Raw genomic sequence first — 25018 nt, 5'->3', positions numbered from 1 at the left:
TGAACCAACCTATAACAATGTTATTTTATTATTTTTGTGTGTTCACTCAACCTAATTTAGTCATATTAATTAAACCATTAAAAACACAATCAAATCAATCGTATTTTTCCATGTCAATATCATGTCATTTTTAACTAAAAACTTTACCTAGGTTATATCTCGTGATTTCCTTTAAATTCTTGCTCAAAACCTTAACATTTAGAGAAAAAATCATTTATTATCCGAGTCCAAACCTCGTGCCTTATTAATTGATTCTCAAGAAATAAATAAATAAAACAAAATTGTTGTGCAGAAAAAAACATTGTCAACCAATTAAAATCCAACAACCAAGATCCACAGAAATAACCCACATAAATCTGAACCGTCCATTATCCTATTTAGACAGCAGTTACTATAAACTTCTAACAGCAACCATAACCTCCCCTAATCTAACGGTCACAAAATTATTTCAAGGAAAAGACACAAAAGATCGGATAAAATAAATCTAAGACAGAACAAAGAAACAAGGACAACAACAACAAAAGAGAAGAACAAGAAACAGAAACAGAAACTCTCTCTAAAAAAGCAATCTTTTTCTCGTAACCTCTGATAATTCACTTACGATCGAGTCCTAATCTATCGGATTTTTTTTAGGTGTGATTCTTTGTGGGGTAATTCTGAAGAAGAAAGAAAAGGAAAGAGTGTTATTAATTTATATAGAGAAAGAAGGGAGATTGAAGGATTTGTGGTTTCGGGTTTGGTGAGATGGGATTGGGGAACAGCGGGAATGATGTGATTGTGGATGATGGAGGTGGTGGTGGTGGAGGAGGATTAAATGGCAAGTCTTTTGGAGGGTCAGTTTCGTGTTCGATTTGTCTTGAAGTGGTAACTGATAATGGGGATCGATCATGGGCTAAGCTTCAATGTGGACACCAGTTTCATCTGGGTATGCTAAAAAGTTTGGATTTTTAATTTTTGTGGTGTTTTTGGTTTTGATTTGGAATTTTGAGATCCGGGTTCAATGTTGTTTTAGTTATGTTTTTGTGGGTAGTTTTTGGATTTTTTGATTGGATTTTGAATTGCTGGCTGGATGGTGGTGTGTAGCTTTTCATTGGATAGCATATAGAATCATGTGGTTATTTTGAGGCCATAATTTGATGATATGAATCTGTTAGATCTTTGTTATGAAACAAGTTGTTAAATTTTTGTTGTACAGATGCGATGCTGATTTGAAATTGGCAGTTAGATTTGCATCTCTATTGAATTTTAGATTTTGGAATTTGGAACCGGAGGTTATGAGATATCGGCAGTGAGTTATGTTGTGTGATTGAAATGGTGGGGAGAGGGTGGTTCTGAATTAGGAATGAGGTTGCAACTAATGGAATTTTTTACAGCTTTAAGTTATTTAAGCTAATCGGAAGTCATGCTTTGACAAGAGAGCGCTGAGGATAGCTTTGTTTGTGAAGATTTCTGCAGTTCCTTAATGTGTGTGTTTGTCTTCAACAGAGTGAAAATACTAAAACCCTAATCTTGCTTCACTGAGAAATGCTTTTTGCTAACTAATCTTGCTCAGTGCTCTCAGGCCGCTCGCCCTCTAATTCTTGTTAATCTACTTTTGCGGGTTGGTAACATTGTGGCGTGGCTGAGAAGTACAATCCAGCAATACTTTACTTATGAAAACACTTTATGCCAAACGCTACCCTTTAGAATTTATCATCACACGGAAGTAATTTCATCTAAATTTACTGCCCTTTTGCTATTCAAAATGAAAATTAGATATCTATCAATTATGTTATTGAAATGAGTGGAGTACAACACAACAAATGCCTTAGGAGGGAGGCAAGAGATTCACGATAACTTTTTGTTGGAGAACATGGAATTGGATCCATGAAAATTGCATATACGATAATCCATTACAGGCTCTTCCGAAAAGCTGTGCTTGGGTTCAGTGGTCTTCCATTGGGAGCTTGAATTTTGATTCTTTGTGTGATTGAATGCTTGGAGTTTTTTTTTTTCTTTATGTTTTTCTTTTTGTATCACTATGCTTCGATGTCTGTTTTGCTCTCCTTTGGAGAATACCAGCAAGACTTTTTTAATTTACTGGCAGATTGATTTGTTCACCTGTATTTCATCGTTTTCTTTGCATTTGCATTTCATTGTTTACTTTGCATTTGACAAGTATTTGTTTGTTTTTTCCCTTTGGTTGAAATTTATCTTGTCATGATGATCTTCAGATTGCATCGGTTCAGCATTTAATGTAAAGGGTGCAATGCAATGCCCTAATTGTCGGAAAATTGAGAAGGGTCAATGGCTCTATGCAAATGGCAGTCGTTCACTGCCAGAATTTACCATGGATGACTGGGCACATGATGAGGACCTTTATGACTTAAGTTACTCTGAAATGGTAAATGGATTTTTTTTTCTTCTTAAAGTCTGAAATGGTAAATGATTTTTTTCTCTCTCTAAATGTGTACTTTACTTTTATACTGTTCATATTTATGGTGGTCAATTAAACATTGCTGTTCAACTTCTATTTACTTTTGAGTTTTGATGCTATGTTAAACTTTCAAGTACCCCCTAATTGCGGCAACCCTTTGTTGTTTGTAATTAGTACTCGTTTCTGTCCATAGGACCTTTGAATATCAAGGATGGATGTAAAAATGTCAATTTCTTTGGTTAATTGCATGTAAAGCAAGAATCTGTATAATTGAAAGTGCTATCTAAGTAGTTTCCTTCCTTGTAATGCTGAGAAAGCCAAAAATATAGAACTAGGAGATACCAAATGATGCAGGATCAAGATCATAGTATGTCAAGTTTTAAGGGTAACCATAGCAAGTTTCTTTCAGTTGGGTTTACTTACCTTTTCTGTTCAGTTTTTGCATTATTTTATTATAGTGTTTTGGATGGTTAAGAATAAGTTACTTTGAAGGCTAGGATTTATTTTAATTAGGATTTGCTTTGCTAATTAAGGGCTGCTATTGCTGTAATAAAAAAAAAAGTTTTTGATTGTTTGAGAATTTTACTAGAACATTCCTTTTCTTTTTCGGTCGCATGGTCTAGATAACCAGGCTTTTGGCTATGTTTTTTATTTTTTAGCCTTTTCCTATCTTTCCATGTCATTAAAGAAAGCAAATCAGCAAAGTCCAGCCATCTTCAACTAGGTGTTTTAGATAAATGAACCAAGTTGGATAGGATGCGTGTGCATATCTTTTCAGGTTTATTGGAAGGAGAAAGAAATTTGGGTGCCTATACAAACTTCATTGTTGAAATACTAACCATCAATGAAATCAACATCATGGCCTCTTTCTTTTTCTGTAGTTTTGACCTTAGGAAGTAAGGTTGAATTCTCAATCTTCTTTGCAACAAGATACCCGGTATCTTAAATTTGGAGAATGACACAGCCACACAGGTAGATTAGTGATTGTATTAGATTGCCAGATTAAAACTTGTTTTGTCCCTGGAACTTAGGCACAAGGACAACTTTGCCATTTTGCAGTTCCCTAGGTTCCTTGGATTTTCCTCGGGAGATGAATTGAAGAGGCCACCAAAGTGCAACTGAGAGCTTTACTAAAGTGAGGTGGATCAAAAGGTTTTTCTATCCTGTCTAATTGTAATCTAACTTTGTACTTTGAATGCTCTATGCCTTAGCTGTAGCTTTTCCAAAAGTAATAGGTTTATTCTTCTATCTGCATCTTTCTTTATTATATAGATAGCTTTATTCATGCTTAGATAAATCATAGAAACGACTCATCCTTCTGGACAATTACTCTTAAATCTTTGTGCTGTTGGTACCTAAATTTGTGTTTTCTGCAAGTTTCTCTCAGTAGTATTTCTGGTTGTGGTATGACATGCATTGTAGGAATGGTTCATGTTCCTGAATTGTCACTTATGATGAATTCTGTGCATTTAGGGCTGTTTACATAACTTTAATTTTATCACTTCTTAATTTATTTGGTTCTAAATGTTTTTGCAGTCCTTTGGAGTTCATTGGTGTCCATTTGGTAGCCTAGCACGATTGCCTTCATCTTTTGAGTAAGCATTAATTACATGTTAGAGCTCAAAGTCATTATTGTTTTAGTTGCTATACTAAATTTTCTAATAATTGGTTTTCCACTTGCTATTTTACACACCTGCAGTCTTGTGTGTGTGTGTATTTGTGTTTGTATGATATTGGAAGATTTTAATACGGAAATCAGATGGTACCCTGAAGAGACTCGAGGAGAGAAGTATTTTTTAGCTGAGAAACCTGGAGCTAATAAAAGAAAGAAAGTGATCGCAGAAAACCGAATTCTTAATAATTGGGGACATGCTGCAGATTCCGAATGAAAATTATGTGCCAACTGTTACTATTTCTGTGAAATGTAGCTAACCTGTATTTTGCAATGTTTTTTTTTTTGCTTATAAAACAACAAAAGTGTGTCTGAAAACTGAATATTGAATAATTGGGCATGTGGGCTGCAGATTTCTAATGGAAAATTGATTTGCCAACTGGTTTTTTTTTTTTTGGAAATGCAGCCCAGTCCATGTTTTCCTTTAAGGTCTTTTAAAAGCTGCAATCTGTGATTTGAATAGTGAACATCTATCCCTCCAAGGGCCATGATTTGGGATTTGCTTAATCGTATGCTTGTAGCTTTTCCTCTTATCCATGTTTTGATTAGCAATCACTTACTCTCAAGATGCAATACTTAGAGTGTTTGATTGAAAGAGTCTTGATAATGTGCTGAGCTTGAGAATCTGATGTTTTAGATCTGTTGTGTGATCAAACAATTTCAAGAAACACTGAGTTTTACACGGAGCACCCACAAGTTGCAATCTGCGAGCTACCATAGAATCAGACAAGTTCTGAGTTTTATCGGCTAATTCCCACTACAATCTGCCACTTGCATTGCCTACGTAATACCGCAAGTAATGGTAATGGCACCGGATTTTTGTGTGAGCTAGATGGTGGAGTCTGAGATGGTTGAAATTCAGGCTGTCAATGATTTTACTTATTTCTTCTGCATTTTGGGTAAAACTGTGGTTCAATAAATAAATATGATGTGATATTTGGAAAAAAATGGATTGGAGGAATGCACCAATTCCTGTCCCTTAAAACTGCTTTAGGTTCTATAGTAGCAATAGTTTTACTTTTTCTATATATTCAGTCTGCTTGGTTTCTGTTTCTGTTTCTGTTTCTGTTTTCAAGTAGGGCACTGCTCTTTGTCTAAGGTGTTATGTTTTTTCTATGTTGCAGGGAAGGAGAATTTCCATCAAATGCATGTAAGAGATTCCTCTATCCTGTTTATGTAATGGTTCTCTTTCAAATTCTAGCACTGGTGGCGCTATGGATAACTGTATTGATAGGACTTGATATTATGATGCAGATCATGATCTATTAGGGCATGCCATATTTGCCGAACATACAGCAGCAGTATCATCTGCTACCCATCCATGCCCATATATTGCTTATTTTGGACCAATTCACCCTTCATCTTCGAACTCCGGTGTCAGTGTTTCAGATGGTTCTAGTTTTAACAATCACTGGAATGGCCCATCAGTACCTAGTGAGATCCCTAGTTCCTATGCTTTTCCTGCCATGGATATCCATTATCACAGTTGGGAGCACCATTCTCCTCCCTTCTCAACGACAGGCAATCGAATAGGTAATGCAGATCAACCTTCAGTTCCACCTGTTACTCAAAGGTCAGCTAGAACTAGTTCAGATCTTCCACCAAGGTCAGGATCTTTAATGCATCCATTCCTTGTTGGTCATAGGTATGTATGTCTTCAGAAAATTTAATTTCTTTGCCATGAAAACTGTAGTTACTTTTAGGCTTACACCTGATACCATTTAGGTTGAAGAAACAGATAATTCTCAGCATTTGAAATAGATATCCCCTTTGTTTTTACTTCTATTTCATTTCATTTCGTTCTGGATTATATAATTGCATCATATGCACCTCTTTCTTCCACAGTTCTAGTGCCAGAGCTGGGAGTTCGGTCGCTTCCTCCATGATTCCACCTTACCAAGGCAGCAATGCACGGGCACGCGATAGAGTTCAAGCCCTTCAGGCATACTACCAACAACAACAGCCTGGAAATTCTCCGCCCATTCACACACCAGTTGTTTCTGGAAGCCGGAGATCCAGCAGTCATAGAGGATTGCCTCAAGTAGGAACGGTTGCCTCAGCAACCGACCAGACTGGCTTCTATTTCATCCCATCAGGAGCATCAAGTCGGAACTTCCAAGAAGCCGAAAATCCTCCGCCAAGTCGATTTCGTTCATGGGAAAGTCACTTGCCACCATTCTCAGTAAGTCAGATGGACAGAGATTCAGGCAGGAGCACATTCCATCAGGCTGGTGGCGGTTCAGATCCCAGCATCAGATCTGGCAGCTTCCGCCAAAGGCATGGATCCGAGAGAATGTCATCACAAAATCGGTGATCACTTTCATCATTATCCTTATTGGGTGAAGCAAACTACCACTACTGTGGCTGAAACCAAATTATGTATGCTTGAGAAATGATATATAATGCTTGGAGCCTGTCAATCCTGGCAGGCTCAAAATACTGTTGAGTGGCCCTGAAAAAACGATCTGTTTGGCAGCCACCTGGCTGTGTGATGGACTTTTGCTTCCTCTCGTTTCTTTGCCTTTGAGGATATAAATAAGATCAAATGTTGGACAGTAAAGTTGAGCAGCCACCAGGCTTTTCCCCGCCCTCCGCCGCCACAATATTTTTCCATGGACATTGTGTGACGCCCACGACGGGCATGCTTTACCATGATCATGACCACAATACTGTTGCTTGATTCACTGGGCAGTTACTTCCTTGCTTCAGTAAACAAGTTGAAAACTTACCACAACAAAATACAGTGCATCCTGTGTCCCAAGATGCAACTTATTTCGCCCATAATGTACCCGAAAAAACCGGATTTTGCTCCACCCGAATCGTACCTCCTCCTACAATCTAGGGTTTACTTTTCTCTACCTATTAGGTATCCATAAGTACTCCCCTCGAACTGATTTCTGTTTTTATTTTTAATAATTTCCTAATTGATAAAATATAAACTTAAAAAATAAATTACATTTTCATCAATCTGAAACCATATGAAATTCAAAACCTTGTATAAAACTATAACAACTTTTAATGGATAATAAGATAAAAATTTATTCACTGCATTAAAAAGTAAGATCACAACTCCATAGAATAATAAATAAAAATACATGGTTAGAAATCGTTGGGAACTTGAGTATATCAGATTAAGTGATTGTTTGGGGTACAGTATATCTATATTTTATAAATTTTTAAAAATATATTTTTTATTTTTAATTCGTTGATAACAAAAAAAATTTGTAATATATTTTTTAAAAAAAAAACCTTTTAAATTATTTTACTGTCACATCCAACTCCGACCAAATAAAAAAAAAAAAAAAAGAGAGAACCTATCCACCTTCACTTTAATCAGGGTAAAATCAAACAAAATAAAAAATCCGTTTCAAAGAAGTCAAATTCCATTAGATACCCAACATATCCGATGAAATTACCATCCCTCGTTTCAGAACTAACTGTTTTCCCGAGGTAAAAGGACACCCTAATTACATGACCACTACTTAGGGTTGCTTATCATCAAGTTTACCGATTGATAAGATTCATAATGTGGTAAATACGAGCATTCAACAATTTGTAGTCTAAAAAATGGCACAATTAACGGCCGTCATCTTTAGGTACCTCAGGGTCGAGCTGATTCGAGTAGACTGGTTAGAAGGGTTTTCAGGTTGATTGGGTTTTTCCACTCATAGGGAAGGCTCACCTACAAGCTCTTTATTACTTGCTGGGGATTTTGGTCATCCACATGTGCTTGTCGAGCATGCCTAGTTTCTGCAGTTACATTTTAAAATAAAATACATTTTAAAAAATATAAAAATTATAGTTTTTTTTTTAATCCAGAAAGTTTTGCAAAACTAGAAAGACTTTCAAATATATAATCCGGACAAAATACAAACCCCACCACACACACCGCAATAATAATAATAATAAAAAAACATAGCCTAAAAAACCTCGAGAGCTATGAAATAAGATCATCCCAGCCCCGTCCATGTACATCCTGACAAAAGCAATATCGGGATAAAAAAAAGTCACTAACTTTAAATTCGATATCAAATAAGATTAGCAAGTTGATCATAGTCCAAACCATCAACCCAGGCATACCTAGCTTTATAGGTGTAGAGTTCACTAAAAACGTTCCACGATCAGGAGAGCAAGACACTCTTCAACGATCCATATAGTCTACTGAACGACTTCTGTCAGATCTCACCTGTCCATTGCAACCATGATCACGTGTCAAATTAAGGTTTGAAAAGGAGTACAGGATGAAATAATGGAGAACATCAAGAAGGATCATACAGAAGGCGAGCGGGGCTGAGATAAACGAGCGTGGCTTCTGCTTGGGGTTCTATAGTCTTGTTTGCTGCGAGGCTGCTGCACATCACCAAGGACAATAGAGTACAGTAAGCAAACAGGGAGGGAGCTGTATTCCAGCGCAAAGGGTGATGATAATGGAATGAATGCTTTCACTTACAGAATCAACTGGAGATCTTGATCTTGAACGGGATCTGCAAGAATTTCCATAAACAACCAGATTCAATATCCAGAACAATCCATTATAACCCTTGATCCAAAAGCTTCAATGCCACTTCCACCTCAGAGTGAGCAGCAACCAAAAGAAACAGAAACTTACCACCAATCTTTAGAAGCAACTAAAAAAAGACCAGAACCAAATCCACTATCTGAAGAATGCTACCTTACCATTTGTTATTTCCTTTCACAGCAGGTAATGGAACTTAAAACAATGCGTAGAGAAATGAAAAACCAGTATAGCACCACATTACAAGATTCCAAATGAAACGACATTCTCCACATCCATACCAGAAGAAAGGAGAACTACATCCTCCCTGTCCATATAGCCAAATCGAGAAGCGATAATACCAAACATGAATTAAGGTTAAAGCTGAAGTAGTTTCAAGTTTCTTTGTACCACTTGTGAGCAGGCAGCACTGATAGCACTTACTCCACTTAATCCAGCTTTAGAATCACAATCCCATCCACGCTTGGTAAAGTCTAATGTTAATTGACACGCCAACTTAATAGCATTGTAAGATTATTAGGAATCAACTTAATAGCATTATGAGATTATTAGGATTTTCCAGAGGTGCCCATCAACAAAAACATCATTACCTCAAAACAAGCAAAGAGGTGCACGCATACGACCCACCACATCCCATCAAGTCCTTAACATCCAATCCCTAGGTGGCCAGATCACTGCACAAAACCAGATCAAGCGAATATCGCCGGGGAGATTGCCAACGTAAAGTGTTCGACTAGCTCGGCTCATTTCTTTTTCTCTGAAATAAAAATAATTATTATAATTAAGAATTAATATTAACACAGCTATAAATAACACTACTTATATTTAAAAAAATTACATAAACAAAATATAATAATTCATTCCAAGATACAGAGAAAATTTTCTATTCATCGGGGAAAATAGAGCTGAGAAATTAGTCTAAAAAAATTAATTGAAAGCATTAAAATAGTCATGAGAATCCGAATCTTAGTGCAGAAGAATTAATAGAAAATAAATAAATCATCTGATGAAAGATTAATCAGCTGATTAATATAAAAATCCACGAATAATACAAAGAATAGAATTGTATAAAAAAATAACATACTAATTAAAAACCTGAAGTTAAGTGCAAATTTTGAGGGAAAAAAAAACAGCGGATTGTTAATGTTGAGTTAAAAATGAATTTAAACAGAGTTAAAAAGATAATAATTGAGAGACTGACAATTTTTTGGGGTAAATACTGGATTCTGGAGCGGGAGAAATCACACTCGTAATGTTTCTCTTTTTTAACTTTCTCCTTTATTTCTTTGCCTCTAGAGCTCCTAAGAGTATGTTTTTTTGTACAGCTTCGAGTTTTTTCTTGAAGGCTATAGAAAGAGGATAAGAAGTTTTGTTTCCCGTTCACGTGTCGCTTGTTTGTTTGAGTTTGAGGGGGAAAAGGTTTTACTAATTAACAAATTTGAAAATATTTAATTTTTCTCTCAACATATTGAAATTCTCCTGAACACTATTATTAAAAATATGTTTGAAAACGTGTTTAAAGTTGTATTTTTAAAATTTAAAAAAAAATTGTTAAATTTTTTTTATATATTTATAAATTTCAAAAATAATTTTTAAAAAAATAAAAAAATATTATTTTAATGTATTTTTAAACAAAAAATATTTTAAATCACAAATATCATAATTTTTAATAAATAAATGTTTGAAATTTTTATTTTTAAAAATATTATTTATTTAAAAGTATATTAAAATAATATTTTTTATTTTTTAAAAAAATATTATTAATATTAATCCATTAAAACAATTTAAAATTAAAAAATATAAACTTTTGTCAACTCCGTTTAGGACACAGTACTCAACAGGTGCTAAGAAAAGTTGACACGCAGGTGGCTTCAGAGCAATTTGAAAAGTTTTTTTTTTTTTTTTTTCCTCGACAAATCTCAAAAGAAATTATTGCGAAAGCAAACCTTGTAAAAGCCCCTATAAATCAGGCAAGGCAAGGAGTCCTTTCAAAGAGACTAAAGGCCCAAAAGAGACCTTTCGTCAAATTTAATCACGTGCTAAAGCCACCATCCAAATCCAAACTCGTTTTCTTTTTCAAGGTGGAACCTGATTCTAAACTTCAATCACCGTCCAAATTGGAGCGGGTTTTATTTTGAATTAGTTTCAACCCTGAGATTAATTTTAATAAAAAAATTATATATCAAGTTTTTTTAACATGTTTTTATAATTAAAAAAATTAAAAAATTTATATATACTTATAATTAAATAAATTAAGAATTACATGCGTTAAAAAAAATTCATAAACAATAACTAGAAATAAAAAATTAAAAATTAAAAAATAGATATGGATCAATATCTTATAAGTTGGGATATTTAACTAATTATATTTTTTAAAAAGTTAAAAATAAACAAAAATACCTCTTTTAATTTCTTTTAATTTTTGCTTGCCCACTGTTTCTCCCAAAGCGGTCTACAATTTCTCTTTTGCTTCCCGTGCTGTCTTCCTCCCTCTCTCTCCTGCTATTTATAAAATCGCCTCACAACAAAAACAAAACATAAAAATAAACACGCTCTCTCGGACACAAGATTCTCCCGTGAAAATGGCTGATGCTAAGACCAAAGCGGAATCTATCAGGGAATGGGTTGTTGAACATAAGCTTAGAGCTGTTGGTAATTAATTGCCTTTTTCCTTTCCTTTTTATTGTTTCTTTTCTGAATTTTTGTGATATGGGTTCTTGATTTGATTGCGTGGTTTGAAAAGGGTTTCTTTTTAAATTTCCTTCAGTGCGTTGTTTCCAATTGGATCAAAGTTGTTTCCTTTTTTTTTCAAATCCTGTGATATGGGTTCATATGGATTTGTGATTTGATGGTGTGGCTTAAAAAGGGGTTCTTTTTAAATTTGTCCAGTGCTTAATTCTGCATATGGATCGGAGTTCTTTTCTTTTGATCCTTCTCTTGATTTTGTGATGTGGAGTTTTTTTTTTTTGACTTGATTGTTTTGTGATGAAGGATGTCTATGGCTTAGTGGTATTACGGGTTCGTTTGCCTACAATTGGTCGAAACCAAATATGAAACCAAGTGTCAAGATCATTCATGCTAGGTAAAGTTTCTCACTTTATTAGCTTTTTTTTTATGTATCCTATGAAATAATAAGAAATTGTGATCAGAAACAAGTATACTTCTGTTTATTTGCTGCAAAGCTTCGAAGGAAATGAATTTGAAGCTTTGAATTTCTTTGTTATCTGTTTCTTGGGTAATGGCATAGAATAATGCATATTCTTTTTAGGTGCACCTAACTATGGAAAAGGATGATCTTTTTAAACCTAAAAGCTTTTAGGCATATTTGGTTACCTATGAGATGATCAGAAAGCAACCTAGTGCTTGAGCAATTGTGAACGGTTCATAGTATCTTGATGTTGTGTGATGATTAGTTAAGGATTAGCAAATGTTATGATTTATTTGTGTTTCTAGCTGTTGGTTGATCATGCCTCAATTTAGCTGTTATTGATGTTTTCTACTCGACTTTTACGCATCGTTCCTGAATGCGAAACCAATGATTAGGGACAAAATGGTTCTTCGTAATTTGTTTATCAATGATTCACCAGATCTTGAAAACTTTGTCAGATCAGAATTTTTCAGAGTTTTTAATTGTAATTCTTTCCAGTAAACAGTGTATGGAGCGTGTTTTCCTCACTGTGCCTTCCAATTGTTAAATGTTCATGTTCAGATGGGTAGACCTTTTTGTTATCGCTCTCTGATGCCCTCTATGTGCGTTCTTCTGGATTGCCTTGTTCATATGCAGTTTGATGTTCTAATATATCTTTTACATTGCATATGTTTCTACTTTTGCCTTGTTAACCTTGTGCTCATCCTATTGGAATTCAGGTTGCATGCACAGGCTCTCACCCTGGCTGCATTAGCTGGTGCTGCTTTGGTTGAATACTATGACCATAACTCTGGAGCAAAGGCTGATCGATATCCAGAGCTTGTCCCACACAAGGACTAATACATTCAAGATACAGCATTCCTTTCAGGCTTCCACTGAAAAGTTAATAATAACAATATTTCCTTGAATGGGCATTAGTTTTGTTCCTTTTTATCTTTTGGTTGTAGTTGGGTTGACTGAATACCTGCTTTGTAGCAGAGTCGAAATCCATGAGGGAATGAAGTGAAAAATGATTTGTTTTCAAGTGTACTCCTAAAGAAATACGATTACAGATTTTACTAGAGAGGGATAAGTGGTGGATGAGTGGATGACTATGATGACCTTACCATTAGCAATTCAATCAATCACTGGTTTCATTGATTCTTAGTTATTTTTTAATTAAGTTTAATGTTGAAAATTATGTTAAGAATTGTTAGCAGCCTGCTGCAGTTATAATAATGGTTGTTGACCTGTGGTGATACACTCAAGAATGTGTTGTAGCTTCTTGGTTCGCGCATGAAGGTGATAGAATTATAGAACAGGTACTGCTTCCTTAAGAAAAACAAGGGCAGAGGCGGCTGCATTTTACAGTCTTTCTCCAGACATGGTTCTATACTTCTGAAGACCTTCTGATTTGGTTGCCTGAGACTTTTATTCAGAGTTGCATCCGGCAACTGGATACAACCGATCTGTTTGGGATGTATGATGTTTTGGTATAGCACCAGTCTGCTTGAGTTGTATAGTGTTCTGGTTTGGTTTGTTTTTTTCGCGTTGTCAAACGTTTTCTGGTTTGCCATCGTTTTCTGTTTTTAAGATTTTGAAAACAGATTTTAGAAGAACAGAAAACAAAAACGATAATGGGACAATTAGGATGTTGTTTAAGGAGAAGATGAGTTATTTAATCATTATTTTAATGTGAGATCTGTTTAATGGATTCTATCTCAAAAGAAAATCGTAAGCTATTGAATCATATGATTTTAAAATATAATTTAATGATGATTCAATTAATTTTAATAATTTTATTTCCAAAAAAAAAATCAACTTCATTTGGTTCCTATAGTTACTCCAACATTCTACTCATTAATTGTATGAATGCATGGAGATAAACTAGTTATTTGATTCAATAATATTTTTTGGAAAAAAAATAAATGTGTTAGTTTTTTAAATTGTTTTTTATATATAATAAAAATTTGATTTATTAATTAAAAATTTATACATGCATTTAATTAAATAAATTGAGAGTCATATGTGCTAATAAATACAAAAAAAAATGTTAATGTGTCTATTCGATTCACCTAGCTGCAAATTGAATAATTGTTTTTTTCTAACACAAATCAATAAATGTATATAATTTTTATTTTATTAACATGTTTTTTTTTATAATAAGTAAAAAAATATAATTGTGAATAAAAAGATTGATGCATAGATATTGTCATAACCCAATTTTGGGTTATTCCCCAAATTTCACTCTTTTTGAAAATAAAAAATCAAAAAATAAAATAAAGGCCGGCAATGTGGAGAAAGCTGATAAAAAAGAACTGCAAAAATAGGCAAAAATCGAAGGTCAAATTAAATGCATATTCGAAGGTCAGATTATATGATTATTGGATGAATTTGCATAAAAATTAAGTCCAATGACATAATTAAATTTTTAATGGGCCAATTTGATTTAATCATGGGCCAAATTAAATTTTAATTATGTTTAAAAATTAATTTAGGTCCAATTGAAGGATTTAATTAAGTGCAAGGACTTAATTATACTTTAAATGGGTCAAATTAATTTGGGGGCTTAATTGGTGAAAAATTAAGTTTGGGAGCTTAATTTGGACTGAATTGAAAAGATTGAACTTTTAAGACCAAATTTAATTTTTACCAAGTAAATTGAACATAAAAATTGAGGGACCAATTTGGAAACCCGAAAAAATGTTTTGCCTATAAATAGTAGTTTTTAACTCATTTTGTGGGGGGGTTCATTTTGTAATTTTGGGAGAAAAGGGAGAACCCTAAAAAACTAAACTTTCTTCTTCTCTACTGAAAGCAGCCGCCAGGGAGGACCCCCCCTTTTGGGAAATTTTTTCCTTCTTCTCCGATCACAGCTGCCAGCTTCCCTTTTAATTTATTTTCTCTTCTCCCTCAGCCGGTTCTCTTGAACCGGCTGCCACTCCATTCCTGATCCTCACCCGGTCTCCCCCCTTTCCGTTAATATTTGCAAAACAAACCGGGGGCAGAAGACAGCCCCGTTTCCTCTCGTTCCCCTGTGCCTTTTCGGCACCTCCATCTCCCCTTCCTTTTCGAAAACCAGGAGATCAAGGCAGCATCTCAACTCAGCCCTCATTTTCCTTTGGCAACAACTTCTTTTCCTCTCAGTTGCAGGAGCAAGAGACGAACTGAGCGGAGACCCAGCTCTCTCCTCACTCTGCCTCAGCAGCGCCGCCCCTCTCCGGCAGCAGCGGTCAGGGCAATCGACCACGGTCTTCTCCATCTCTCCACCACCGGCCACATACAAGTTCTCTTCCTCAGCCGACCGTTCCCCAGCTCTGTCCAACCTCTCTCTCAGCGACAGACCACCCTTTCACACTCCTCTCAGTCGGTCATCGCCGAAGAAATAGCTCCACCGTAGCTTCAACAGACCCAGCTGCAACAGTGCCCGCAGGCCGGCCACCGAACGGAGTCCTGCACAGAAGCAAGCCGTCGTCTTCCTCCAGCGCTCCTTCCACAGCAGCGACGCCCCTCTGGTTCGGGTCCTTTTCCTTGCCGGCGATTTGAAACGGAGAAGAAGAGAAGAACCACGGACAGGGAACCAAAAAAAAATTAAAAACAGATCTGCAAAACATAAGAAAATGAAAGACTAAAATCGACTGTGTTGTGTGATTTCTGTCTTGCAGGTACCGGTGTTCCTCACAGCCGGCAGGGAAGGGAAGAGAAGGAGAAAACGGCTCAGATCCGGCCATCTCCATTTGCTTTCGGCGGCGCGTGGGAGGACGCGCCACCAGTGTACAACGATCACAGAAGATGCCCAGAATTCCCCAGCACTGTTCCCGAAGCTATTTTGGAATTTTCAAATGTTGCTGTGTATATTTGGGCATTGTTGTGTTTTGATTTATTTGATTATTTTTTTTCTTTGTTATGTTGTAAACATGTAATTGTGGACATGCAATTGTGGGTGAGTCAGCATAATAAAAGGAGGAGATGTGTGTGTGTGTTTTTTATTATTATTATTTATTATATTGAATTATAAAAATAATAAAAAAAAGACAAAAAGAATTAACTGTTTAATTTGAACATGCACAAATTCTAAGGATGGATAAAATCATGTTGTATTTTCCATGAAAATGTAAGAACATGTTTCTACATATATTCTGGGAATTAATAACTGATGTATCGTAGCCTTAGAAGTGGGCTAAAATTCTATTTTAAAAATTACATCAAGCTCATGAAGCTTGAATGTGGTGCGTGTATTTTGTTTATGAATCTTTTATGATGAGACAGCAAAGAACAAAGAAGGATTTAATATTTTGATCGGATCAAAGGTGTAGAAGTACAAACTTGTACGGAAGTTGTATTTCTAAATTCCAATGAAAAGACAAAATTTTTAAAACTTCTTTAACACATCAAGTCCACGGAGCAGCTTACCTCAGGTAGGGTGCGTTAGGGGTGCTAACACCTTCCCTAACCACAATCAGTCCCTTACCCGTGAATCTCTGACCATAACCAGTCCACCAGGGTTTCCTAGTAACCTCAATTAAATACTAGGTGGCGACTCCTAACGAACCAATTCAAGCAATACAACAATGAGAGACAAATCGCCAGCCGATGCCGCGTGCGCGAGGATTTTTCGACGTGCGACAGATATAATAATATATAGTAAAAATCATATATATTAATAAACACATGTAACATCTCGAGTTTATTTTTAACATAGTATAGAAATGGGATGATGTTATAATTGCTATATTAAAATATTATTTTCTTAGTCTTTGTATAAAAAATTTATGAAAACAGAAGGTGCGAAAAGAAAAAAAAAATTAAAAATTACAAAATAATGAAGATAAAAAAAAAATGGTAGAAATAAGTTAAGTATAGAGTGATAAATATTATAAGCGTAAATAAAATATATATATTTAAAAAAAAGTGTAAAGAAATAAAAAACTAAAAAAATATTAAAAAAATGAAGATGAGAAAAGAAAAATGGTGATGCATAGACAAAGTGCAAAATGATAAAAATATCAAGTATAAAAAGCAAAAAATTATAGATTTATCATTGCTACAAGACCCATTACAGTGGAAAAATTAAAAAAAAATTAAAATAACAAAAATAAATTTTTATACCAAAATTAAATTTAAAAAATATTAAGGTATCGAAATTATATAATTTATATTATTTTTAAAGTTCAAAGACCAAATTATATATTTTGTAAAACTTATAACACACTATTAATGTTTGACGCCTTTTTAATTTTGGTTCCTTGTATTTCAATTACATCCTTTTATGAATGATCAAAATTAATTAATTTTTAATTAGAACTAGATTACTAAAAATAATAACTGAGAATTAAATTAAAAATACTAAATTTTTTTATACAATCCATCCACAATAACATCAAAGAGAATAAACAATGCTTGTAAACAATGAAAAAACCATCTCTTTTATTTTTATACTTAATTAATATATAATATATTATAATATAATCTAATCATGGCCTGCAATTGGGTACGTATCTGCTTTTCTATCTTGTCTTTTTAGTTTGATGTAAGAAGGGTTTCTAGTTATGCTAGACAAGATATTAATTTGATTAAATTCATTGATTTGAAAAAAATTATTTGACCTGACAAGTTTCTAAGTAATTAAATTAACGAAATCAAAATTGGTTTAAATCAGGCCAACAATCAAGGAAAAAAAACAAAATATTATTATTTTAATAAAAATAATTAACCTAATAATTTATGAATTGATCCATTTATGATTTCCAAGCCATGTTTCCCGTCGGTTATTTTATCAGATTTGACAAATATACAAAGTTATCATAGTTCAAGGCACAAAAACATTGTTTGTTTTTGGGTGCAAAAATATTTTTTTATTTTAAATTATATATTTTCTAATTATTTTAATACATTAATATTAAAAATAAATTTTAAAAAATCATACTAAAATATTATTTTAATATATTTTAAAAAATAACTATTATTACAAAACTGAAAACTCATAAATAAAAATATAGGAGGCGGCTAAAATGGTTAACCCATAATAACAAAAAGCCAACATTGAGATACCTAAACATCAAGTACCGAAATGGAATGTCTAACAAATTACAAGGACTAAACCGCAGCTTAGACTTTAGAGTTAAAATAAAAAAATGCGACCCCTTATAAGCCAAACCCTAGCCTCTCTTTCTCTTCTTCTCACAGTCGCCGCCTCTTCTCTTTTCCTCCACAGTCGCCACCGGTAATTCTCTCTACATTTTATTCTTCTCTTACATTAGCAAAAAAGCATACTTTTTTTTTTTTACTTATGCTTTTGTTTTTGTTTATCTCGTGATTTTGATGTTAGAGATTGATCAAAGATGAGTAAGGCAACAGCATCAGGAGCCAAAGGGAAGAAGAAAGGTGTAACCTTCACGGTAGATTGTACAAAGCCAGTGGAGGACAAGATTATGGACATTGCGTCATTGGAGAAGTTTCTTCAAGAGAGGATCAAAGTTGGAGGCAAAGCTGGTGCTCTCGGTGACACCGTTACTGTTACACGTGAAAAGAGCAAGATTACTGTCACTTCTGACAGTAACTTCTCCAAAAGGTAAACCCTTTTGTTGTTTTGCTGTATTTGTTATTTTTGGGTTTCCTGGTTTGCTTGAGATGATATTAAGTTGTTAGCAGTACTTTTTGTGATTCCAGAATTATGGGATTTGTTGCTTTCTTTAATCGATCAGGGACCGTTTGGTACTGTTACTGTTTTGTTGTTTCTAGTTTTAGTGAATGGTTTCTTTGTTGTCTAGTTGATTTGATTCTGTTGGATGTTAATCATATAAATGGTCGGAAATAGTGGGGATGGCTTTTTTTATAGCAGAAGAAGTCTTAGGTACTCTAGAAGTGAAACTAGAGTTTCCTAGGAGAAAGGAGGTGGTTCCAGCTTGTTGTGGCATTCGGGGATTATGGTGATTAGGTGTTTTGTCTTGCTACACATTCTATTTTATGAACAAGTTTAGTACAGAGCACAGTGCTTTTTTTTTTACTCTGATAAGATTGCTTGTGTGTTTTTTGGACGAGGGTTGTATTGCACGACCTGGGCCGGTTTAGTGGAGCGGAAAACTTGACAACTAAACACCCTGAAACGTATGAGATCTCTCACTTTTAATATGTAACAATGCATCATTGAGAAGGTTGTTTCTTGTCATAAGGATGAATTCTTTGACCCAAACATGACTTCTCTGGTGCTTATTCCACAACTTGCATTCATCAGAAACCTATGATGGTTTGATAGATGATCCTCTATTTCCCTAATTGAGTCAGCTAGTTATTCCTATTCTGTTCTTCACAACTAGCATTTGATTTTGCATGAAGCCTGCTTGTTTCACCAGAACATGGACTTTTGAGTTTCTATTCCTTCTCAATTTGCTTTGCTTGTAGAGGTTGCCATAAATCATTCAATTTTTTCTCCTAACTTCTAAACGAAGTTGTCACAATCTGTGCCAACAGCACTATCATGGCTTTGTGCCCTTTTTCACATGATTTTTTATTTTGTTCCGTGTATAATAGGTATCTGAAGTACTTGACAAAGAAGTATTTGAAGAAACACAATGTTAGGGATTGGCTACGAGTGATTTCGTCCAACAAAGATCGCAATGTTTATGAGTTGAGATACTTCAACATTGCTGAGAATGAGGGAGAGGAAGAAGACTGAAGTTTAGGTCTTATAGCCTCGATTATGTTGCTGCCTAGATTGTTCCCTCTTCATCTTTTCTTGTTTGATCAAGTGATGGCACATTTACTGAATTAATGTTTTATAATTTTGTTATTGAGTTGGTGCTTTTGCAATATTGCTACTGCCAGATTTAGAACCTACCCTGCCATTAAGAAAATCTGGGTTTTGCTCAATCCATCTTTTACTACGTGCTTGTTCTGAATTTATTCATAGTATTCGAAAATCCGAGTACTGTAGTGATTTGAATGCATGGCAAACGGGATATGATTTTCATTGAAATTCTTTTGGAGTAGTTGGTTTCCTGCTTTCTTCTTTGCTACAGTTATAGCTTCTCAATAGTCAACTCTTATGATCAGCCACCAGCGAAGTGGATTTTGTTCTACGCAGCATCAATTGACTACAGCGTTACAGAATTGGTCTGAGTAGGTCAAGTTCATCGCCATTATCACTTGATCTCTGCTTATCCCATTAACGCATTGTAGAGGGTGCTAAAGCCTGGCGATGAAACTCGCTTTGTCATGAATCAGGGTTGCAGTTCTAAAAGCTTTGTCAAACAAGTGGTCTAGCTCAGTCACCCACTTCTCATTTAGGACGAAACAGACTAGGGGATTGTGCTAAAAACACTGAAATTGTAACTCTTCACCTTTTAATTTCGCGTGTGGTGGAGAGTGCATAAGAAATTTTCAATCGAAACTCTGAATATTTTTAGAAATTTTCTAATTTTTAATATCATCTAAAAAGTTTCAAAGTGATGCTAAAACAGTTTGAAAATCACTTGGGATTCCACTCTTTCGTTTTGCTTTGATGATGACTATGCACAAGGCAGCAGGAAACTTACAATGAAGTTTGATACCGCTAGTATAGAAAAACAAAAAAGAAATTGTATCAATTTAACATGATATATCAAAGAAACTTCAATGGTATCACCGTAAAGTAAAGTTTGACATGATGCAAGTAGTAATAACAACAATAATAATATATGAAAATTAAATAAAAAGAATTATCAGCATATTTGGACTATTCAATTGAATTTAATTAATAGATTTTAATGAAATTTCTTTTTTTTTTATTTTAACTATTTTGAATGCCAATAATTGAATTTCAAATGGAATTCAATAGATAAAAATAAATCAAAGACCAACCCCTCTTATTTATAATTCTAAAACAGCGAAATTTAATGTTAAAATTAGTTTTTTCAAAATATTCATTTACCATAGTTTTTTTTTAGAACTTTAAAGAAATAAGATCAAGTTGATGATATTAATATAAAAAAACAAAATGAATTAAATTCTATCTTTTTTAGACAAAATAATAGAATTTAACTTATTTATCAATTAAGTTCAAAATAAATATTATAATTGAATTCGATTACAATAGAGAATTACTTGTAAATAACTTGTATACCAATTTAATATGATATATCAACTAGTTTCTTGCTAGTTTACAGGGTTGCCCTATGATGGGGCTTAAATAAAAAAAATTAACATAAAAGATGTCCAAGTGACATCAAACTATTTGATACTATTATTAAATTTGGTTGAGATGATAAAATTTTGAAATCTCCTGATCCAACTCCCTAGCAAGCTTGAATTTCAAATTAAATCATGTGAAATTTATCTTGACATAATAAGAGTAAAAAAAAAAAAACCACCCAAACAATTAATAAAAAGCGTGATTCAACTTCAAAAAAAAAAAAAAACAAAAATTTAAGATGAATTTTTTTTTAATATTAAAATAACAACATATTAAATCGATCTGAATCTCGCGACTTAACTCATGAAATCCACGATCCAGGTGATGGACTTTACTGAGTTTAAGAACTCTCTTTTTTAAAAAAAAAAAAAAAAATTATTTATTACTTAATCATACAATAACAAAAATAAATATTTATAAAATCAAGCACAAATCAAATATCAAAATATTTTTTCAAAACCATGATAATTTAATAGAAAGAAAACCTTAAAAAAATATAAAGATAAATTCAAAACTAAACAAATATTGAAGAATTATAGCAAACAGAGAAATGAAAAAAAAAAAGGAGGAAATGCTAAAAAAAGAAATAAGAAAAAAAGTTTCACTGTCCAAAAAAAAGAATCCAGTTTATTTAGTTGTTTGAGGTAATAACTTAATTTAATTGAATATGTTACGAAATGGTAGATACTCCTGGAGTCATATATTCTTTCCTTACTGCAGCCCAAATAACTTTCATGGAAGGAAAAATCAAGCAGATGATTTCTTTTTGGTACTTCGGAAAGGAAAAGCACACAAAATAGAACCTAGAAAAGAAACTCCAATGGCGCCGCCATATAAGCAAATATCCAACCCTTCTAAATAGGAAACATATACAAAAGACCCCTCCGGCAAAAACGACAAGCAAATGATAGCGCGTTGACAGTGTTAGCATGCCGGTCTAGATTGCATTACCAAACTCTTCGTTTTCATCACAAGAATTTAAATTCAGGATTTACAGAGCAAATCAGCCTGCGACTGATTGGATTCTACATCAAATCCTGTGAGCTACGGTTACTATAAATAGCACATGCATGAACCTTTGATTTCACACATCCTGCCTCAGCCATCTTTTGTTCTAGCATTGTTTTCATAAGTTGTTGGAGTATGGCTAACTGTAAAATTATTATAGCTTCTGTCCTGATTATGTTTCTCTTCCTTGTAGCAGTGCTCCCTTGTGCATCGAATGCAAAATCTCTGAAATCTTGTGGGTTTGATGCAATCTATCAGCTTGGTGATTCGATATCGGACACTGGCAATTTCATCCAGGAGAAACCTTCATCTGTGTATGCTAGGTTTCCTTATGGCGAAACCTTTTTCAACAAACCTACCGGTAGATGCTCAAATGGGAGGCTGATGATTGATTTTATCGGTAAGGAAAGGATCGAAAGATTTGCCTGTTGTTTATGTGATGTTTGCACTTCATTAATTCCCTTTGCCCTTTGCAGCAAGTTCAGCAGGTGTTCCATTTCTTGATGCTCACTTGAATCCAAATGGAACATTCACTCGCGGCCATGGAGTGAATTTTGCAGTTGCTAGCTCCACTGCCTTGCCTGCAGATGTTCTATCGAAAAAGAACATCTTTCCTCCCACTCATAGTTCTCTTAGTGTACAACTTGACTGGATGTTCTCTTATTTGAATTCAATTTGTTTCAATGAGCAAGGTGATTGATTGGTCGTTGTGCAATATATCTCTTTCAGACTACGCATAATTTCTCATCTGTTCTGTAACCTTTGACGTATAGATTGCGCTGAGAAACTTAAAAACTCCCTCTTCATGGTCGGAGAGATTGGAGTCAATGACTATACCTATGCTTTTTTCCAAGGCAAAGTCATGGAGGAGGTAAAAAACATGGTGCCTGATGTTGTTCGAGCCATCAAAGATGCCGTGACGGTACGCTAATTGGTTCCTTACATGACATCAGAAGTTCTTGGTCCATCTTCTAATGTTAATTCCTGCTGTTGCAGAGAGTTATTGGTTATGGCGCTAGACGCGTGGTTGTCCCTGGAAATGTCCCAATAGGTTGTTTTCCGATCTATCTTACTGGATTTCAGACCAACAATACCGATGCCTACGACAAATTTCACTGCCTGAAAGGACTTAACGACCTCTCTGCTTCCCACAATGATCATCTCAAACAAGCCATAGAAGAATTGAAGAAGGAAAACCCTAAAGTGCTCATTGCATATGCTGATTATTACAACGCATTCCAATGGATTCTTACCAGAGCTCCAAACCTTGGTGAGCATCTTTAGACCCTCAAAAAACGCAGAAAGACTATTCAGTAGACTTGCATATAATTCTTTCTTTTAACATGAACAGGTTTTGAAGCCAAATCTGTTCAGAAGGCTTGTTGCGGGACTGGCGGTGATTATGGTTTCAATGCCTTGAAAATGTGTGGAACTCCTGGTGTCCCAGTTTGCCCTGAACCTGATCGGTATATCAGCTGGGACGGAGTTCAGTTGACGGAAAAGGCATACCAATACATGGCATTGTGGATCATTGATGACATCTTACCAAAGCTTCAATGCCCTGCCTGATTCTATAAAGTTTGAGATTTTTTTTTAGGCTAGCTTGATTTATGAAATAATGGAACATTAAAATTCCAGGTTGATAAATGTTTATCAATATATTAAATAAAACATGGCTTCACATATATATTATCATGATCTATTTTATCATCAACATTACATTATATGTTAAATATAAATGACATGACTCCTCTTTGCCCCCACTCCGAGCAAAGCAACAAAAATGTCGATAACGTGTCTCCACATTCACGTATACAGTAAGCTTTTCAAGAGGTACTGTCCTGATTAACGTGAATTTCGTTTTTGAAAAGACTTTTTTTAAAGAAAAAAAATATTCATTTCAAATACACGACTAAGACTCTGAATATCACATTATTAGATATTAATTTAGTCATTCCTGGCCAATCAACTTTCTGCTCTAATGGCGTCCATGTCTCCTCTTGTTAAATCTCTGTTTGCGCCTGGAAATTTGACTCTGTTCTTGGGTGTGGTTTCCTATAATGGCCAAACTATGACTGTTCTTGCATGTTCGTTCCTTTAGGAACTTCCTCTGAAAGTTACTGATAAGACACATCTCCCAGAAAACTTCCGGATGGGCTGTTTCTCCGGGTCCTCCCATATATATATATATATACATATCTGATTTAAATTATATGCAAAAATAACTGATGAACTATTGAATTCTTAAGATTGGGTAGTCTAATAAATCAGAAGAGTTATTACAATTTAATTATCAATAAAAGAAATCTAATAGATAGCCTGTTAATTCATCAAATTCTAAACAAAATGCCTTTGGATTTGCATGGCGAAACTATTGGATTCCTATCTAACTCAAAATTAATTCCATTTCCATAGTACAAAAACCATCCCAATCTTGTGGCACTGATAATACTAAAACTTAGCCTGAAGGGACAAGGAAGGTGGAGTTTATGTTCACAGAGTAAAGCTGAAACGATATAATTTGATTTTGTTCTTGTTCTATTGACACAAGCTTGAGATATGGCTACCACCTTGTTACAGCTTTAGTCCTGTGTTCTTTCTTCCTTCTATCTATTCCTCATGCGAGCAATGCACACGTTCTCAAAACCTGTGGATTTGATTCAATCTATCAGCTTGTGATTCGACATCATACACGAAAATCGATAAGGAAACCCCTTCATCTGTGTCAGCTTGGTTTCGTTAGGGCAGAATCTGGAACACCAAGTACACTGGTAGATGCTCTAATGGATGCTGATAATTGATTTTTTTAGCAAGCCCATCTTCTTGCTCCTCCAACTTATTCTCTTTTTTATCACTTACTGTTTTCAGGCAAGTAACAGGAAAACAAAAGACCAGAAATGATGGGTTCTTCTATGCATTTCTAAATTCCAAACACTAGTTTTTCTACGATCAGAGATGTGCACTAGGCTACGTAAATCATGCTCTGCACGCCATGGCAAGTTTAGCTCGTGCTACGTCGTTTGATGTCTGCAGAATCCGAACGCAACACTTGCTCGCCGTCGTGAAGTGAAATTTGCAGGTGCTAGCTCTCCTGCTTGGCCTGCAAATGT

At 34.6% G+C, this 25018-nt stretch overlaps 4 protein-coding genes and 1 long non-coding RNA gene across 7 annotated transcripts; 4 read left to right on the top strand and 1 right to left on the bottom strand.

Moving 5' to 3' along the window:
- The first annotated feature begins 489 nt into the window (after positions 1-489).
- On the top strand, positions 490-6648 carry LOC118047725 (E3 ubiquitin-protein ligase RFI2). The gene is made up of 6 exons (XM_035057089.2): positions 490-925; positions 2214-2383; positions 3953-4011; positions 5213-5238; positions 5343-5733; positions 5934-6648. Exons 1-6 carry the CDS (start codon positions 745-747, stop codon positions 6400-6402), a joined length of 1296 nt encoding a protein of 431 aa, XP_034912980.1. The 5' UTR covers positions 490-744; the 3' UTR covers positions 6403-6648.
- Positions 6649-7434: 786 nt separating this feature from the next.
- On the bottom strand, positions 7435-9965 carry LOC118047724 (uncharacterized). 3 transcript variants are annotated; one of them, XR_012169891.1, is made up of 6 exons: positions 9806-9965; positions 8539-9361; positions 8364-8438; positions 8152-8274; positions 8018-8064; positions 7435-7838 (listed from the first exon to the last, which is right to left on the bottom strand). It is a non-coding gene; the product is annotated as an uncharacterized lncRNA (long non-coding RNA). The 3 variants fall into 3 exon arrangements; XR_004687357.2 differs by having other exon boundaries at positions 8169-8274; XR_004687356.2 differs by having other exon boundaries at positions 8018-8274.
- Positions 9966-11062: 1097 nt separating this feature from the next.
- Positions 11063-12892, top strand: LOC118047723 (uncharacterized). Its single transcript, XM_035057088.2, has 3 exons — positions 11063-11256; positions 11596-11686; positions 12472-12892. The coding sequence occupies exons 1-3, from the start codon at positions 11187-11189 to the stop codon at positions 12590-12592; spliced, it is 282 nt and encodes a 93-aa protein (XP_034912979.1). The 5' UTR covers positions 11063-11186; the 3' UTR covers positions 12593-12892.
- Positions 12893-17836: 4944 nt separating this feature from the next.
- LOC118047721 (large ribosomal subunit protein eL22z) lies at positions 17837-19600 on the top strand. The gene is made up of 3 exons (XM_073409070.1): positions 17837-17954; positions 18060-18302; positions 19262-19600. Exons 2-3 carry the CDS (start codon positions 18073-18075, stop codon positions 19404-19406), a joined length of 375 nt encoding a protein of 124 aa, XP_073265171.1. The 5' UTR covers positions 17837-17954; positions 18060-18072; the 3' UTR covers positions 19407-19600.
- A 1964-nt stretch (positions 19601-21564) lies between these two features.
- On the top strand, positions 21565-23602 carry LOC118047720 (GDSL esterase/lipase At5g03980). The gene is made up of 5 exons (XM_035057086.2): positions 21565-22308; positions 22385-22600; positions 22682-22830; positions 22905-23178; positions 23260-23602. The coding sequence occupies exons 1-5, from the start codon at positions 22044-22046 to the stop codon at positions 23475-23477; spliced, it is 1122 nt and encodes a 373-aa protein (XP_034912977.1). The 5' UTR covers positions 21565-22043; the 3' UTR covers positions 23478-23602.
- The last annotated feature ends 1416 nt before the right edge of the window (positions 23603-25018 follow it).

Source organism: Populus alba, chromosome 5 (assembly GCF_005239225.2).
Source record: "Populus alba chromosome 5, ASM523922v2, whole genome shotgun sequence".
In the NCBI taxonomy this organism is placed as follows: Eukaryota; Viridiplantae; Streptophyta; class Magnoliopsida; order Malpighiales; family Salicaceae; genus Populus; species Populus alba.
Note: the sequence above shows the minus strand (reverse complement) of the source record. Positions and strands in the feature narration are given on the sequence as shown.

Excerpts from the sequence above, each read along its gene's own strand:
- LOC118047725 (XM_035057089.2), top strand. The coding sequence starts at position 745 with ATGGGATTGGGGAACAGCGGGAATGATGTGATTGTGGATGATGGAGGT. Across the intron at positions 926-2,213 it reads TGGACACCAGTTTCATCTGG|ATTGCATCGGTTCAGCATTT; the intron begins GTATGCTAAAAA and ends GATGATCTTCAG. Across the intron at positions 5,239-5,342 it reads AGAATTTCCATCAAATGCAT|ATCATGATCTATTAGGGCAT; the intron begins GTAAGAGATTCC and ends ATTATGATGCAG.
- LOC118047720 (XM_035057086.2), top strand. The coding sequence starts at position 22,044 with ATGGCTAACTGTAAAATTATTATAGCTTCTGTCCTGATTATGTTTCTC. Across the intron at positions 22,831-22,904 it reads CCATCAAAGATGCCGTGACG|AGAGTTATTGGTTATGGCGC; the intron begins GTACGCTAATTG and ends CTGCTGTTGCAG. Across the intron at positions 23,179-23,259 it reads TACCAGAGCTCCAAACCTTG|GTTTTGAAGCCAAATCTGTT; the intron begins GTGAGCATCTTT and ends TAACATGAACAG.
- LOC118047723 (XM_035057088.2), top strand. The coding sequence starts at position 11,187 with ATGGCTGATGCTAAGACCAAAGCGGAATCTATCAGGGAATGGGTTGTT. Across the intron at positions 11,257-11,595 it reads ACATAAGCTTAGAGCTGTTG|GATGTCTATGGCTTAGTGGT; the intron begins GTAATTAATTGC and ends TTTGTGATGAAG. Across the intron at positions 11,687-12,471 it reads GTCAAGATCATTCATGCTAG|GTTGCATGCACAGGCTCTCA; the intron begins GTAAAGTTTCTC and ends ATTGGAATTCAG.
- LOC118047721 (XM_073409070.1), top strand. The coding sequence starts at position 18,073 with ATGAGTAAGGCAACAGCATCAGGAGCCAAAGGGAAGAAGAAAGGTGTA. Across the intron at positions 18,303-19,261 it reads GACAGTAACTTCTCCAAAAG|GTATCTGAAGTACTTGACAA; the intron begins GTAAACCCTTTT and ends CGTGTATAATAG.